Genomic DNA, 17,522 nt, shown 5'->3' with positions numbered 1-17,522 from the left:
TGAACTGCACATTTTAGTCATTTACACTAGAGGTACACCGATATATCAGTGGTATATCGGATCGGCACTGATAAAAGGAAAATTAACTACTGGCAATCAGCTTTTTTTTGGCCAGTGTAGCCGATAATGTCACCAATAAATGCTGCGTGCAGCTGCAGTGTGCATGTGGCCAGGAATGCAGCCCGGCAGCTTGGAGAGCAGCATCTGGCCAATAAGCAGCGGTGGGGAGCCGGCAGATTGAGGCCCCCATGGTGAAGGAGGGACAGGGGCAGGCACTTCCACCACCAGGGTGGTGAATGTGACCCTGGGACCCTGCTGCACGCACCTCTGGGGGAGGCATGGGGGTATGTGCCCCCCCTGCGTTTGTGCATGGGGCAAGTGTGGGCTGCCTGATGTGGGCTCGGAGCCAGGGGCTGTACCAGACTTCCTAGTGAGCAGGCTGGGTTGGGTCTCAATATTCCCTCCCCACATCCTTTCCCCTCACAGACTTACCGGCAGGAGGCTGCTCTCCAAGCTCCTGGGCTACAGTCCTGTAAATTGGCTATCAGATCGGCATCGGCTGATACGGCTGGTTAATAATTGGCTATCGGTATTGGCCCAAAAAACCTTTATCAGTGCTCCCCTAATTTACACCAATGCAGAGTGCAAAGGAGGAATAACCCATTATTAAATTGGACATGCAGTGGTTTTCTTCCACTTTGCATTGTTGCAAATAAAAATGCAGAGTGCGTGCAGACAGTGGAGCATCAGGGCCCCTGTACTTAACAGAGTCCATATGAAAGCACTTTTGTTATAAAACCATAATCAAACGTGGTACAACCACCTGGACAACAGAAGAATGCAGGGGGACTGAAAAAGTTGGCTTTGCTACTGTGAGTCTATGTTTTAGAGAGACAGGGCTGATCAAATGACTTTATATTGGTTGGTTTGATGACTTAATTATGGCATTAGCTTTTAGAATATCAACTCTCTGAAGCTCTCACATTTAATACTTTTGCTCTCACATTTTAATATTAAATACTTTTAAAGGGACAGACTTTAGTTTTTTTTTTTTTAACAAACTGAAAAACATTCCCATACAAAATATGTAGCATTCACATAAAAATAAACCTTCCTATTTTGGAACTGCAACAGCAAAAATAATTCGTAGCTGGTAACAAATTAATCAATCAGTTTAAAAATTTCATTCTAAATGTAATAGATAAAACCACTAAAAAGCAGCTCTTCAATGACTGCTTGAAATTCCTGGGCATCACCTGGAGTCAGCTGACTTCAGATATTATCTTGTGGCAGAATTTTTAATGCTTTTTTTTTTTTTAAAACAGGAAAAGGCAGCTCTCAGTAGGAACCTGAAAATAGACCCTTGTTGTGATGGATCACCAACAGTGAAATAGCGCAGGGCATTTTAGAGATTTATCAAATATTTTTATATACATGTTCTTATTTAGTGACTACTTGGCTATTTCAGTCATAGCCAGGCACTTAATTTGCTCTTCTGCAGTCAATCACAGACTGACATGGAATTTGCTAAACAGCATGACTAGAACATTAGGAAGCAGAAAACAACCCTGATATTCCAAGGGTGGAAATGCCTTTTTACCTGTACTCTCACTGGCCTTTCCTACCACAGGGGAGAAGCAGAGGGTATACACAGCAGGAGGGCCACCAGTCTCTGATGGTGCTTAGAAATGGTCTACTGGAGGAAAAGGTAGAGAACTATTGCCCATATAAAACCTATAGCTGCACAGTTTTGGAGTTGTTTGTTCTAGCAAGCTCTTGGGTAGTCATATGATAGATCTGGAATTGATTTGCAACAGTCCTCCCTCTCCTGCACATCTAGGTCTACTGCCTCCTCCAACAATCACAGCCCTGGATTGGCTGTTTTGGCACAAGGATGCTTACATTTAGTCGGGATGTTCCTTTCCTGCACCGAGAGGGCATTCTCGCTGTCAGCGCTCCGTAGACGCCCACGTGGGTCCAGGTACTGCACTGCCAAGCCTAGATTCTCCCCATTGGTACTCAGGGAGCGACTTGATGGCACCAATGTGAACAGGTTCCCTTGGTGACGACGTATCCGGGGAAATGTCCTCCGGCCTTAAGAGATTAAACAGGGCAGGAAGGGAGGGGCAGGAGAAGAAAGTTAGGTTTTTCCAAATGATTTGTGCATAAGTAGGAAAGCATCAACAGAGCCTGAGACCTAAGTAAAAAGAAAGGAAGCTGAACTTGTTATGTGAAACCCACCAACGTACTGAAGACACTCAGAAACACCAATCCAGGGTTACTGCTAAGGGAGAAGGGAGGTGCTGTCATTTTACTGTTGTCCCTCTTGGGTGCTGCTCTCCAGCAGTCTCACCAAGCTTTTTATTCTCTAAAGCAAAGAGGAAGATCTACAGTGCACAACCTGCCATGTAAGCTCTAAGGCTTGTTAATACCCAGATGGCAGTAAGAGAAACAAGGAAATGACTTGCTAGGTAACAGCCCCAACTTATTAAAAGGTAGTTCCACAGGATACACAGGCAAGACCAAGTTAATCGCTGTAAAATTTGCCAGATATCCAGCAGGCCACCTGACTAGCAGACACCCATTTCTTTAAATCATTACTGTTGCACTGAAGGAAGCAATCTTTAAAAGAGCTTAGTGGTTCAGACCAGGTCTGGTCTACAGATCAGCCCAGCAGGGGGGATGCACAGGGCAGAAGTCTCTTCAGGTTATAGTGTCCCAGCCTGTGGGTAATGTGGTTATTCGGCAATAACTGTTCAGCATGGATATCCTTGGAGAGGAAGGAAAGAGTAAGCAAGGATCATATATAGTAGGGTACATACCAAACCTGCACTGGAAGGAAAACCTGATACTACAAATAACACTGTGTCATGAGCTATCACAACAAATTATGCACTTGAGGAAGCAGTGTGCAATGAGGACCTCCAAATAGATGGGTTATTTTAGCCCTCTAGTGGTTCACCCAAAGGCTTTGACCCATCTCCAGTACAGTTACCACCTCACCAACCTTTTCAATTTGGGAACTGAAGGGCTGCAAAACACTTACCGTCATTGTAGTCTTTGTGCTGCATGGAGACATTGTAACGTCGAGGGTATGTCCCACCTTTCCCTGCTTTATCATAGATTTGATTTTCACGATCTGGGAGCAGACATGAAGAGGCAGAAAGTAAGACTCCTTAGGCAATGTACACAAGTTATAATGGCAGGGCATTCCACTACAAACAGGCTTCAGGGGAAAAGGCAGCAAATTCTGAAGTTGATGGGAAAACTATCTAATAAACTACCCAGCATACAAGAGTAAATAGCAGAAGTAGAAAGACAGCTGTACAGTTAGCAGCTTTAATTAAAATGCTAAGAGTTAGAACCTCTCAATGGCTATAACTAAATGCTTTTTATACTGTTTTGAACATACCTGAAAACTCCTGTCTGTTGTCAGGGAAGCTTTGCGCTCTTGACATCCGTGACTTTCGAAAGGAAGGGCTATTTCAATAAAGAACAAGACAGTTTAGACAGTGATTTACAGGAAATGAAAATAAACTGAGTTCAAAGGAAGTTAATGAAGATGCAGGTGGGCATATGCAGTTCTCAAACCTTTTTCCTAGCACCTGCTGTAGAACTGCTTCTTCAGCTCTACAGCTTGTGCAACAGCAACTTACTTCATGCTTCAGCACTCGGAAAGCTAAGATCAGGCTGAGGCCTTGTTAGCCAGGTTGTCTCCAAATGTGGCCAGTTGTCTAGCTTGTGCCCCCAGATTTGCCTTCCTACTGGGATAAGAAGCATTTCCTTGCTCGGCACAATTGCTCTGCCATGCAGTACTGCACACTGCTGCAGCAGCAAGCTTCAAAATGTCATCCCAGGAGGCTGGAAAGGGAGGTTAGACAAATGTTGTCTGGGCAACAAAACCAGGCTTCTTGCATTCATGTGTTAAACAGGTTTTGCTGGAGTAAGGATGACCAACCTTTCAAATTCCCCAAATGATTTATCTTACTGTAGGACTTAGAACCTCAGCTTCCCCAGATCCTACCAAGCCCCACAGGGAGTTGCTGGGCAGGCTATTTTGGAACAATCAAAACTCTACAAACACAGGGTATTTCAGTGCAAAGAAACTAAATTCTGAACTCCTTTAATACCCCAAAACCACTGGCAGGAAGCTGAATGACTACAGAACTAGATCTTGTGTTCATCATAGCACACGCTGCTTAGTGCTACTGAAAAATCAGTTTTGGAGATCTCAAATGGAGGCATGCTTGGCCCAGTATTATGAGGTGCTAGTGCCCACAGCTCCAGCCAACATCAAAGAAAGCACCGGCTGCTCAGCAATGCTGAAAGTTAGGCCTTTAAAATGCCTCAAGTTCAGCTCTCCAAATCAGAAAAGATCTGCTTCAGGACTTGATTACTCTGGATGTTCCAGGAAGCAACAACCCCTATGGAAATTGAGCCCTTTCAATGGCCCATGTACAGTTCTCTTCTATAAGCTGTGCACCTCAACTTAGAAGTTTAGCATAAGAGCTACCCAGAAATTCATACCCTCTTCCCCACTCTGATATGAGATGGTATTTGATATATAGGCAGCAGACATCTTTAGAAACTGTCTTCAGAAGGGGGGCACAGGGTGAAGCAGAACAAAAGACCTGGTTAAGGGAGAGTTTTTTCTTTTCTCTAGGAAAATTCAAGCATTTGGTGCATTCAACAGGTACACAGAGAACATTCTTCTCTGTATCTGTTCAAGCACAGGATGAGAATCACTGCCACTACATGAGATTCAGCAGTGGGTAGGAAGAGGGAGAGAGCCCTCCATCTTCCTTTAGAAGAAATACTACATCTGACAAAAGAGATACAGTGTAATGATATGCTCTTGCAACTTTTTTTTTTTTTTTTTTTTTTTAAAATGAACAAGTAAGTGTTGTTTCTTGGAGATCAGTGCCCAGGAGCCAGATGTTATAAAGCCTAGACTGGGAAACTGCCCACATTGAAAGCTTGAATTTTTAAAACATAGGCTCTACTTCGTTGGTGTATGGTTTTGCTAAGAAAAATAACACAGCTTTGCAGTTAATTCTATGAAATGTGTTGGGAAATTATGTAGGAATAGAACCCTATAATTTCAAGGAAAATGGTCTGAAAAGAAAAATAAACTGACTTTTGCACAAGCTCAAATGGCATCAGAATGTGATCACATAGGATATCTATACATGTGCTTCAGGGTAGCACTTAATTAAAGTGGCCTTGAGAGCGCTCTAATTAAAGCGCCTGCAACATCATACGTGTTCAGCGTTCCACACTTCAAAATGGTGGCAGGGGCATTTTAACTAATGTTTGTTGGACAAGTTTTGGTTAAAGCACCCCTGCCGCTATTTTGAAACATTGAAACGCTGAATACTTGTGATGTGGAGGCTGCTGGAGTGCGTTAACTAGCAAGCTCCAGCAGACTCCCAGTAGTCTCGATTAATCGAGTATGCTCTGATGTGTACTAATTAGAACGTGTTGGAGCTGAGCTTTGTCACGTGTATAGACGCCCATTAGGCTTCTGGTCAGTTTGTATTTGTACCTGTCTGCAGATCTGTCCAAGGACTGACAGCTTCCTGATATTGAGTTTTCAGCACTGCTTAGGGGATCCAACATCTGTAAGACAAGGTCATGAAAATTTAGGTACTTGGGCTGGGCTGATTTTGCTACCAAAGATGTTGCATGGCAAAATGCAAGGTTCACTTTTGCTTCCCCAGAGTCAGTCCAGATTGGATAAGAGACTCTTTAGAAAGCATAACTATGCTCATCTCCCCAAGAATTTGTTGGAACAGCAGTTCAAAGCTACAGGGCCATTTCGATACCATAATCACCTGATTGTAAGATAACCCTGAATTTAAGATGACACCCCCAATAATTAGATTCTATACATGGAAAATTTATAAATGTTATAATTTTCCATGTACAGAATCTAATTGGAGGGACATCTTAAATTTGTGCCTTCCACTGCTGCAGCGGGGCAGGTAGTGGGAGAAAGCAGATGGTTTGGGGAAGGCAAGCAGCATGCCCCCACTGCCTGTCTGCTGCTCCCACTTGCCATCCTTCCCCTTCCCCCCGACAGCCTCTGCCCCCTACCCCCCAACAGCCTCTACTCCCCCAGCAGGCTCCTCCCTCATCTCCCCCAGCACCTTGCCCTTCATCTGGCAGGTTCCACCCCCACTGTAGCTTGGAGTGCAGAGCATGGCCCCAGCCTGGCCCTGTGCTGGCTCAGTGCTGCTGCCAGGGGGCCAGGCTGGGGCATGCTCTGTGCCTCAGGCTAGACTGGGGATAGAGCCTGCCAGGGCCAGAAAAAGGGGCAGGGAATGGGAGGGGGGACAGACAGGGAGCAGAGGCTGCAGGGGGAAGGGTGGAGAGGCTGCAGGGGGCAGGCAACAGCTCTGATTCTGGGGCAGCTGCCTGCCCCCACACCACCTTGTCCTTGACTCCAAGATGAGGGGCTTCCTTCTGGCCATGTTAAACAGGGGGAAAAAAAACTTTGACTTTGAATCAAGTAAATTCAGTAGTACAAAAGCCTGACATGGTTAAAGTCAGTCTACTTGCATCTGTACATATGGAAATTAAGGAAATATACATCATACTGGAGGCTAGTGGTAGCTTTAAACTTTTACAGCTATCTAGGTCTGCATGCACTAGACTAGCCAGTGTGCCATGTTGAGTTCCCTGGCTGTGGCCTATTGGACTTCAGCCCCAGCAGCAGCGATTCTGTTCCCAAACTGCCCTCTCTACTTGCAAGTTACACTTGGCACTAACTTCCTGCTTGCGTGAGCAGATCACAAGAACCAGATGGTGGCAACCCCGGGCACACCTATTCCATGTCCACAGAGCTAGAGAGGCCTGTTCATGGATGGGTCAAGCTATCCACTGTGATTGCTGCTTGTGGCCCAGCCAACGCCTTGAAAAAGTTACACTGTAGTGATATTTATATCAGCATTTGTAGAGACAAGCTTAAGGGAAGACAGGCAGCTCATATGAAAGAACAAAAACAAACCAGTGGTAGATTTAATGAGGACTGGGGCTTTTTCCTCACACTTCAGCATGCTCATACTCACACACTGCTCATTGGTCTCTGGGATGAATTCGCCTTCGCTATTTATGCTAGTATAGGAACCCTGTCGAGCAATTCGCTGTTGCCTCTCTGGAACATACCCGGGGGGAGGAGAACTTCGGCCTGTGTTCTGAGAACCTGAACCAGACAAAGAAGTAGGTTTATTATGCAGACACTTATGAAAAGACTGCATGTGCATGCACATAAGGTAAAGAAATCCGAAAAGGGGACAAGGCACAGCCTTAACCTCTGAAGTTCTTGAGCCTTTACAATAATAGGAGCAATTCTGGAACTAACATTACAGTTGTATTCAATGGTAACTCTGTGTCTACTTACAATAGCTTACAGTGCTGTTAAGTGATTACTTCAGTGACTCAAGTACTGGTGTTTGGAGCACCATGAAAAGGTCACCTGTGAAACATTTAAAATAGTGGTAGGCTAGGCAGAGCATCCTCCACGCAACCCTGCTCATCTAACAGCAGCAAAACCTCTGGTGTAAAATCAGCTTCATGCTCTTGGCAGGACAACCATTTTCCTGCCTCAAGCAACATGTGTTGAACTAATACCATTCTGTTTGAGTAGCAGGAATATCCCTGCCCAGCTAGCAATAGCTTAACTAACTACCTCAATGTATGCCATTATGAGTATCAGGGGAGATCTGCAGCAGCACTGAGCTGCATTCATAAGAACACCCAACAATCACTTGTCCAAGGTCAGGTGAAGAGTCACTGGTAGAACTTCAGGATCAGTTCCCAGGTGTGTACATTCATATCTACTGAACTGGTTACAGTATGCCCAAGTACTGTGACAGGCATGTAGAGACTGGCAAGTGATTTCCTGTGGACAATATTTCATACACCTGTCACTACCTCCTTCTCCTATATGTTATATTTGTGACAATTAACTGAAAGCAGGTGCAAGTTTTCTTTGGAGAGCTCTGGAATGGAACACGTGGGCTGCAGCATGACTTTGAACACCTGTGGTACCAAGTATGGACAATAAGCAGTTTGCCTTTTTTAAAATTACTGCCTGATTTTCCCAACGACTTGGAAGGGGGGGTGTCACATGAGACTGTGAGCCAATGAGAACAGAGATAAACAAGAGAGTATGCTTTGTAGCTGGATCCAGTCACAAGAGTACACTTTCACTTTTTCCGATACAATGCAATGGCTCACTGAAGGGAGCCCAAGTCCTGCTGGCTTCAGCCCAGCTGCTATTGTGGAAAGGCCCCCATCACTTGGCAGGAAAAGGAAGTCAGCACTAAATCAATGTATATCAAAGGAAACGAGTGGAAAAAACACAAGCGCTGCCAGACAGTGCTTAGCAATGTTTTCAGTTTTTGCATTTTTTTTCCTTTTTATAAGTCTTATCTTTACCCTAAATGCCTCTGAACCCAGGGCACAGCAAGCTGCTGAAAGTAGACAACCACACAGGTGTAATCTGTATAGTCAAACGACCACTCACAGCACTGGTCTGAATTAGTTGCCCATTTTCCACACATGACATTAAAGGAGAGCTTGAAATCCTACAGGAAACTAGAGGGCATTACTCTTTCCAAATTAAAGGGGGCAGGAAATGGAGAACAGAGAAATCACCTTCAGAGATCTACATACTACAACACCAGCGGCAGGAACGGAGGCCCCCCTGGGTTTTCTTTTTGGGCTCCAAATGACGTGCTTGCCTGCCAGCCAGATGAGGATAGAAAATGAGATAATATAGAGTTTTCATGATTAGTGACCCAAAGTCTCGTATGTATGTAGCATTACTGTGATGGGAAGGCAGGGCAGGTTTGTGTTGGGGAATATTATACAGAAGGGGCCCTTTGTTACTATTCTGTTTGCCCTAGATAGATGCCAAGTTAACAGAGCACACTGAGTATCATTTGGATGGCTTGTCACATTAATAAAGGAGAGAAGGGTTTTTCCCCACTCCCTTGTTTTCTAAGATTTTTTGGCACTTCAATCCGTCTGTGAAAAAAGAAACCACATCAGGCTCAGAAAAGCATGGATACTACACTTTCTTTATGAGACAGAGGAATGCTGCCCTAGTTTGAAGTTAACGTGTATATAAAGGAAGTCCTTTCTGTTCCCATTTCAGCTGCCTGTACTTCACAAGCGCCTCCATAAATTTCCATAGTACACTTAAGTGACTCATATACCACACAGATGTGATATCACAAAACACCTTAGCAACTAACCAAGCATTTTACCTCCACCCTCAGATAGGTTTCAGGTCAATCTAGCAAGTCGTTCTCAAGTTTTTCTATCTTGGAATTCTTTCCTGTCCCCTTTTCCAATCAAGCCATAAGAAGGACTGCTGTGAATCCCTGACACCTGTTTGTACCCCCTTATTTAAAAACCCCTGTTTAAGTGGAATCAGATTCAATATTTAGAAGGCAAGTGTTTTACAATCTTTCATTTGCAGAACCCACTAAATTCTCCTCCAAGTTTGCAGATGGTGAAAACTGAGACATGAGTTGAAGTAGTAAGTGGTCTCTCCAAACTGACATGTGTAGTTGCTTTTGGAGCTGGAGGAAGAATTCCAGAGTTCCCAGGTCTGGCAGAGACAACAATCATGTATCTATCATTTGAAGCACCTTAAACATGCACTAAACACAACACTTCTGTAGAGTGCTGCTGCTGCTTGACTCAGAGGACTTGGCTTTTCTTAGGCTTAATGCCAAGTAGTTTGTGGAGAATGAGTGCAGAGGCTCTAACTTGCACATTACTATTCTCACTGCAGTTTTCATCACAAATGAGCTAGTTTAAGTCGCATTGGAACAAAAATGCTATAAAAAATGTCAAAAACTTTTAAGCGTTCACAGATTATCTGCTACTACCCACTCAAGAGGTAGAAATCGGAACATGTGGAACACTAGTCTCATCTGATTTAGTTACTCTTGTATTCCCATTAAAGCTGTGATGACCTTATGGTGACCTGATATAGATTCTAAAGTCCTAGATTTATGTCATGAGCTGCATCTGATAATCTAAATAGAAATTTAATGGACTCAGATAGCCTTTACAATGTCCAAACTCAAAGAAGCTGGTTCTGAGGCACCCCACTTAGCAACTGCTCACCCATTCAGACTGGTAAAGAATCATTATGAAAGGCATGATAAGGAACAGCCTTGTCCTAGAGTCAGTCAGTCAGTTTGTCTTGGACAGTATGAAAATTAAAAACCAATGGATACAAATTTTTAAGAGAAAGATAATGACCGGGAAGGGCTGAGAAATACTTACTGACAGACAGGTGTCTACTTCTGGGCTCCGGAGGCTGGTAGGTTGTGTTCACATCCCCAACAGATTGGGAAGTTTTGATCCTGACTTGTTTGGGCAGCCCAGAATGGGGCGAAGGACTGATCTGCTGAGCAGAGAGAGAAAGCAAAAAGAGGTTGAAGAAGAAACTGAGCAGAAGAATAAAGTTTTACCACTGGCCAAAAGGTACCTGAATAAAAGCCTGGAAACTGAAGTATTTTATTTATCCACAGAACAGAAACAGAGGCAGCAGCATGGAAACCTACCCAATTATGGAGGTGAAAAGCAGTCTAACCACTCGTGCCCACTCCCTCGTGATCTTGAATGGAACCCAAGATTCCCAAATTTCGTCATACCTTTGCAATCACCAAAAATCTGTGAAACCTACTGGTAAAAGGTCTCATCTCCTGCTAATGAAGAGTTCCAAAAAAGATGATGATAGCCTAATACTGCTACCAGTCAGCTCAAGAACTAGAACTAGTCTAAACTGGGGATTTAAATGATTTAGGTATGTTTCTGATTCCACACATGAAATTGTTACATCAAAAAAAATCTAAGAACTTTAAGATACAGGACTACAAGGGGATCAATTAAGGTGATACTGTATAGTTTAAATTATATTCTGTTTATTTTATATGACCTTTGCCTCATGCAGTGTAGAGGAAGAGTCAGGGCTGGGTACTGAAGGATGCTGTTTGTAGGACTTCAGCATTATTTACTTAGGAAGATAAATGGTGTGAATGAGTCAGAAGACTGTAGCAAGAGATAGGACGGTTCATGTTTAAGACAGGAGAATGGTACCCTGAAGAACTGGATTCTACCTCTGATGTTGCCACATTTTCTGAATGTCCAAATTTAAACCCTGGGTCTGATTAGCAAAAGTACCAAACAGTCATAGTGGCAACCAAAATCAAAGAAGTTCTGCTTTGAGCCTGCTGCATGTTCTGAAAAATTAGGTCCTAGGCACTTTATACGCAAGTGAACACTTTTGACCTTGATCGCTAGGCCTCAGCTCCCCATTTGTAAAATGGGGATAAAACTTCCTTCCTCCTTTCACAGGGATGTTGTGAAAGTAAGTTCATGTTTATGAAGCACTCATAATTTCATGATGAGTGCCACAAAAAAGACTATGAGGAAATTTGTAATTGTGTCTTTTGTGCATGGTTTGAATAGTGTGCAGCAAATAAGGCCTAAGGCTATGCACAGAACAATGAAGGTAAAAAAAATACCGAGCAGCTGCTCATTTAGTGAGAGCCATCTATCCTGTGCATTTAATTAGGCAGGGATCCGGTAGAAAAATAGCATATGATCATATAATCAGAGACTATCATAACACATATACACAAGGGGGCTGAATTATGGTTGCACAGCCAATCTTAATTCTGGAATTTCCTAACTTGAACGTTTGACTTTGTTTCATTAGTGTTCTTTTAATATAGTGTGTAATTGATACATAAAGGCTGAACAAGCTATTATACACAGGATGCATGATGTTAAGAAGTAACAGCTTGAGCTTAAAGTTAAAAAATGTAGAGGGAACCAAGTTTACCTGCAGACAATGCTGCCATGGCGAGGTTTATTTTGTGAGAAGGGGTAAGGGGAAGGAGGGATTTGGGGTGAGTAACATTATCTATCTATAGGGAGTGGCTCAGCCTGAACAGATGTCTCTGAGTCAGGAGGACATCAGGTGGGAACAGTTAGGTGATCCTGGGCTCTGCCAGACAGCAAGCATGGCTAGCATTTTGAGAAGTACTCAGCATTGATTTAATTCTGACTTTAATGGTAAAACTGCTGAATTCCAAAGGACAGGAGCAAGGCCAACTCCAAGCGCTTTCAAAAACACCACCACCTACCTACAGAACTAACAGACACAGCAACAGGTCTCAGACTGGAGGGCATTCTTTAGGGAGAGGAGCCAGCAAGAGTAAAGGATGGATGTGTTTCCAGTAGGCAGCACTCTCAGTAGGGCCAAAGCACCCAACTGATCAGACAGACACACAAAATCAGTCATCTCAGATTCTGTGTTGGCATTTTCCCTGTAAGGGAGACCAACAAGGTAAATTAGACTGCTCTCTCTACAAATTAGGGAAATAACCCGGGTAAAACTTTGAGCAGCACTTTTCACTCAGATCTTATCCGTAATTGACCAGAGACCTCAAGTTACATGTAGCTGGAAATAAATCAGATATGATTACAGTCAATCTCCTTACATACACTCTGAAATCTGTAGGCTAGCACTGAAGGGTGAGTTATTCTAGCTCCCTCCTACCACGAGGTCTCCGAGGCCAGGTATAAACAGACATTGCCAAATGAAGCAGATCAGCTGTGCCGGAATATGTCCTGGCAGACACAGCTGAATCACTTCGTTGGGCAAAACAGACATCACCCACTGTTCTGCAGGGTTGGGCCCCTGCTGCTTGCAGGAGTGGCTGGGGCCTGGTCCTGTGTAGATGACACGAGGCATGCCTCTGCAAACAGGAGAACCCTGGGTTTCCGATTTGAAGAGATGTGTGCCTGGGGGTTTCCCAGGACACACAGCATCGGGCCTCTGAAGCCCTGGGAGAGCCTGCCTGGGGCAGCTAGAGAGTGCAGACAGCTCTAGGCTGCCCACACTTTCCCAAAAAGCAAACAGACATCTATTGCAAAATAATAGGGCAAATTTATACCACCTATCTTGTAGCTACACATTTTGAGAGGCAGGAATGGGCATGGGCACTTGTTTGCTTGTCCTTTGTGATGCTATAAATGTTTTTATGGCAGCACAAAGGCAACATCTGTTTCCAGCCTTAATGACCAACTCATTCAGAAATACATAAGCTTTCATAGGCAATGGTCTACTTCGTCAGATGCTTCATCATAGCACTGGATGAAGTAGGCTGCTGTCTACACAAGTTTATGCATTTCTGAACAAATTATTTTCTAAGGTGCCACCCTGCTCTGCCTTCTGCTTGACTTCAGACTAAGCCATCTCTCTCTAGGTCTTTTAATGTTACACTAGAGCTGGCCAAGATGAAGGGTATAACAAAAGTTTAGTTTCTTTTACTTTCTTTGCCAAGGAATGTACTTTTGAGACAGGAGATTTCATTGGGATAGCTATTGCAGTGACACAGGAAGTAGCTATCTTGACAGACCAGATCCTCAGCTAATACATCATTTATACTGGCTGATGATTTTGACTGGCCCTACCAGTTGATTTTCTTTACCAGTCCAGGCACATGACTACAGCAATTCATCCCATTTGTATCTAGGCTGGTAAAAAGGATCAGAGTTTCTTTTTTAAAGGCCAGAGTAAGAGCCACTATAAAATTCACATAAATAGCACTTGCTAATGTAGACTCTCAAAATAAAGTAGCACAGTTATTGGAGCAGATTTAAATAGCTTATTTTTATTTACACACACACTAATTTCATTAGTATATATTTGTGCCAAGTCATTGCATCACCTTTCCATCTCCAAAAAATAAGAGCCCAATCAAAACAAAATCTGTATCCTGTACTTTAGGGGGGGAAAATGCTTCCTGCTGTCACTGGGACGAGATCATTCAGGCAAGGAGCTTCCTTTAGGCTCCTGGGCTTCTGCTTTATCACATGCAGGGCTGTCTTGTCAAACAGCTCAGAGATGAAGAGGAAGTCAAAGAAGAAGGGGAAATAGTGGCTCTTACTAAAGACTTCACTGTGGAAGAGTTTGCTTCTGCTTCAAGCAGAAGAGGAAAAACAGCTAATAAAAGACATCACAGGACTGACTAATGGTTGGTGAGAGAAGGCATTTTATTAAGTGTTTACTCTAGGACATTACCTAGGGTTTGTGTAAAGTTTGGATAATATTACTTACATCTAGGTTACAGCCTGAAGGTATTCAAGCTAATAGAAGGTTGTAAAAAAAGAGGATTGTCTAAAGTTTTTACCTTCATGCCAAGAAAACTGAGGCTACATTTCAAAGGCCATTTTCTTGAGAGCACAAAAGTAGTTAAAATGCATCCAGGAGCCACTGTATTTTTGTTAACAGGGGTTATGAAGTTTAAAATATCATAAAGAAACTTTATGTCCTTGAATCTGGCCACACCAGGAATTTTCAGGGATCCAAAGTACTGACATTCGGGGAGGTTCTAAAAGAGTTTAATAGAAATGAGCTTTAAAGATTTGATAGAAATTACTCTAAACAAAGCTGTCTTGCTTTGGGTAGTTCCATGTACCATTCAATGCAAATTAATTAGGTTATTTGCAAATGATCTGTGTTCAAATGTGAAATTTAAATCCACAGTGTTTTAGAAGCAAACACTGGTAAAAGACACTGACTTAAAACCCTAGTGAACAAGATCCTTTGACACCACTGCCTTGCCAGCATGGCTCAACCATGATGTGGGGAGTTTAGAGGAATGCTCACTCTCAAATTAATAGGAATTTTCAGTCTTATGGCCCCTCTCTTCCAAGTTGGCCAATTAGTGCAAATCATGGTGTGCTTGCGGTAGGAAAGCTGGAACCAAAACCCCTGAAGTTCATCTCAGGTGCCAACAAACAGTAATTAGATGAGCACACCATCATTCCTACCAGGAGGAATTCAAACTGAAAGGCTTTGTAGCTCTGGAAGGCAATGCCCTAAGGAATGCTGACCCATAGGAAGAGCCAATAGCATGCCTTTAAGAATGAGGCCTGCTTTCAGGAAGGTACGTTATTAAATAAAGTTTGGACATTGCCAGAGTTTACACAGGCAGGACCTTTTGCTCTCTAGACACACAGCCAAAGTCCCCCACATACTGCACTTAGTCTCCAGTAAGTGCCCCCCCATTCATCTTCTCAAATATTGTCAATAAAAATGCAACCACCAAATGCTAAGTTATTAAAACTTGTGTAGCATGTGCCATCTTAATCAAAACCATAAACGACCTTCCTGTGAACCGGATCCATTGAATGTTATCTGAATCTACATATGAGGGGATACTGGCAATAAATGTCCATTATAATTATAGCTTTGATCCTCTGTTTAGTATTTTAATACTCAAGTGTGCTGAATCAGGGGAAAAATATAAAAACTCAAAGAGAGTATGTATGTGAAGCACAGGAGCCTTATTACTACATATTATCCCTGTTAGCTGGGTGCCATTATAATGCAAGGACCTTTAACTAGGTGTCATAAAGAAAACCTCAAGTATCACTTAGTTGAAATGCTACAAAGCAGGTTACCTACATGGTTTCTGTCTTGAGACAGTAGTAATATTCTAAGGCTTTTCACATTAGAGCTTCGGTCCAAGAGATCTATTGCTTTATCCAGGTCATCTTGATTTTTCAAGGGAATAGATAACTGCAAAATATAAAACAAAAATTCAAAGTTAGCAGAGATATTAACACCACATACAGGCAATAAGGGGTTTAAACAAAACTGGACGATTCAGTGGATGAGATGGGACAATTGAGAACTCTGCATCCTTTCTTTGTGAGGAGAATTTATCTTTTTGCTCAGGATCTCTCTTGCCCCTATATCTCAAGCCAACTGCCCCCCCACAAAGGTTTCCCTTTGCCAGAGGATCAGCAAAACAAACGATCCTGGATTTCTTCTTGAACTTGTTCTGAGTGTCAGTGAATAAGGTCAGAACCATGTTCCTCATCAGAGAAGAAAGCAGTTTCACAAGGAATATGGTAAACTGGGGACAAGAGGAATAGGTGGGAAGTAGATCTCAGATAAGAGGCTAATGTAGAGACAAGGATAGTAGTTAGATTAGACAGAATGAAGTCCCTCTGGGAGAGTCAAAGGAAAATCCTGAACTTGCTAAAAAGCTGTGAGACTTCAGAGGCCCTCTAGGACAGAGCTTATATTTGCACTGTTTAGCTCCAGACAGCCATAATGGGGGGAAGGAGGGGGGCGAGGGAAAGGAGGGCAGAATTCATATGCAGTAAGATGAAGAATATATTCTACCATCTCAGAATGACACACACTTCCTTTAAAATGTATACAACCATCAAAACATTGCAACTGTCCTCTTTCCAGCAATCTGAATGTCATTGCATCAACCAAACCCAGCTGATAAATTATCTTCATTCGATCAGATCTCCACCCTTTGAACCCCTCCACTGATTTTTCAGTGCCCAGGATAACAAACTCAAACTTTTTGTCCTCATCTCCAATCCCAGACTGGGAAATCTCTCTCATGTCTGCTGTTATTATAAGATACCTGTGCCCTTGCAAAAGTTTTATTTGCTTCCTCCTCCCACTTCTGTCAGTCTTGCCACAATGCTCTCCCAGCATGCTCCCTCCACTCGTTTTCCTCAAAGGTATACACATCAGGGGAATAGAAGAATTTGGGGCAAGATGCTAACTACTCTTAAGGTTAACTTCTGGTGCCTCAAGTATAACAAAAAATCTTCTTTCCCCTCTATCACATCCTGTTGTCAGCTTCTATCAGACTGTAAAAGTGTTTGTGGCAAGGACTGCCTTTAAGCATAGCACAGCACCAAGTAGAACACTGTGCTAATAAGCATTCACTATGCCTTAAATAGATAGTAAATGCTGAGTTTCTAGCACTCCATAATTATCTTATGCACCACCTTTTCTGAACAATTAGTTTTGATTTCAAAAACACTAATTTATGCACCAACATTGAGGATTCACTTACATATTTTTTTTCAACAGTTATGCTGGTAAGAAACAAGCTGTTTTTTATATTTAATTTTTTTTTTTCTCCCCAGGAGGATGTAGTATGAAAATTAAAATGGTTATAGCCAGGTGGAAGGCTGTGACATGGTCAGATAGGTCAGAGACAATATGGCATTTCAGCAGTGCCAGCATTTGAGATGGATAATACAATGGCCACATTACTACATATTCCCTTTGTTTCCCTTATAGTCTCCCAAAAAAGGAGGAAATGAAATGTTAATGTTCCTACTGCAGAGAGAAATCAGTGCAATGATTTGTCAGTAATGACATTTATCCTCTAGAGAGGAATTGTGCAGTAATCATTCATGTCAGAGGGAAACTTGGAAAGTAACACTCAAGAAGGGATTGAACATGGGAGATACTTTGAAGAAACCACTGCACACTGTCTGGCAAGTGCCTCTGTACCTCATTGTTCATGTAGTGGAGATCCAGTGGCTGACCAAAGGCTGTTTTCACCTTCTGCTGAACATCTTCATATCGTACAGGACGGACAAATGGGATAATTCTGGAGAGGCGGAGAAAAAAAAAGTCACCAAGGACATCTTTACAC

General features: G+C 42.8%; 1 protein-coding gene across 4 annotated transcripts in view; it reads right to left on the bottom strand.

Moving 5' to 3' along the window:
* MAP3K3 (mitogen-activated protein kinase kinase kinase 3) overlaps positions 1–17,522 on the bottom strand; it is a 75,615-nt gene that overhangs the window by 16,108 nt on the left and 41,985 nt on the right. For 3 of the 4 annotated variants that reach the window (XM_006017831.3, XM_025196875.1, XM_025196876.1), the window contains 8 exons: positions 17,378–17,477; positions 15,509–15,622; positions 10,309–10,432; positions 7,071–7,204; positions 5,546–5,619; positions 3,413–3,480; positions 3,047–3,139; positions 1,903–2,094 (listed from right to left, as the gene is read on the bottom strand). In XM_006017831.3, the coding sequence (XP_006017893.1) occupies positions 1,903–2,094; positions 3,047–3,139; positions 3,413–3,480; positions 5,546–5,619; positions 7,071–7,204; positions 10,309–10,432; positions 15,509–15,622; positions 17,378–17,477 (899 nt within the window). The remainder of the gene's footprint in view (positions 1–1,902; positions 2,095–3,046; positions 3,140–3,412; positions 3,481–5,545; positions 5,620–7,070; positions 7,205–10,308; positions 10,433–15,508; positions 15,623–17,377; positions 17,478–17,522) is intronic. The other variant, XM_006017833.3, reaches the window with a different exon arrangement.

Source organism: Alligator sinensis, unplaced genomic scaffold, assembly GCF_000455745.1.
Source record: "Alligator sinensis unplaced genomic scaffold, ASM45574v1 scaffold444_1, whole genome shotgun sequence".
Taxonomy (NCBI): Eukaryota; Metazoa; Chordata; order Crocodylia; family Alligatoridae; genus Alligator; species Alligator sinensis.
The sequence above is the reverse complement of the archived record's forward strand: the minus strand, read 5'-3'. Positions and strand labels throughout refer to the sequence as shown.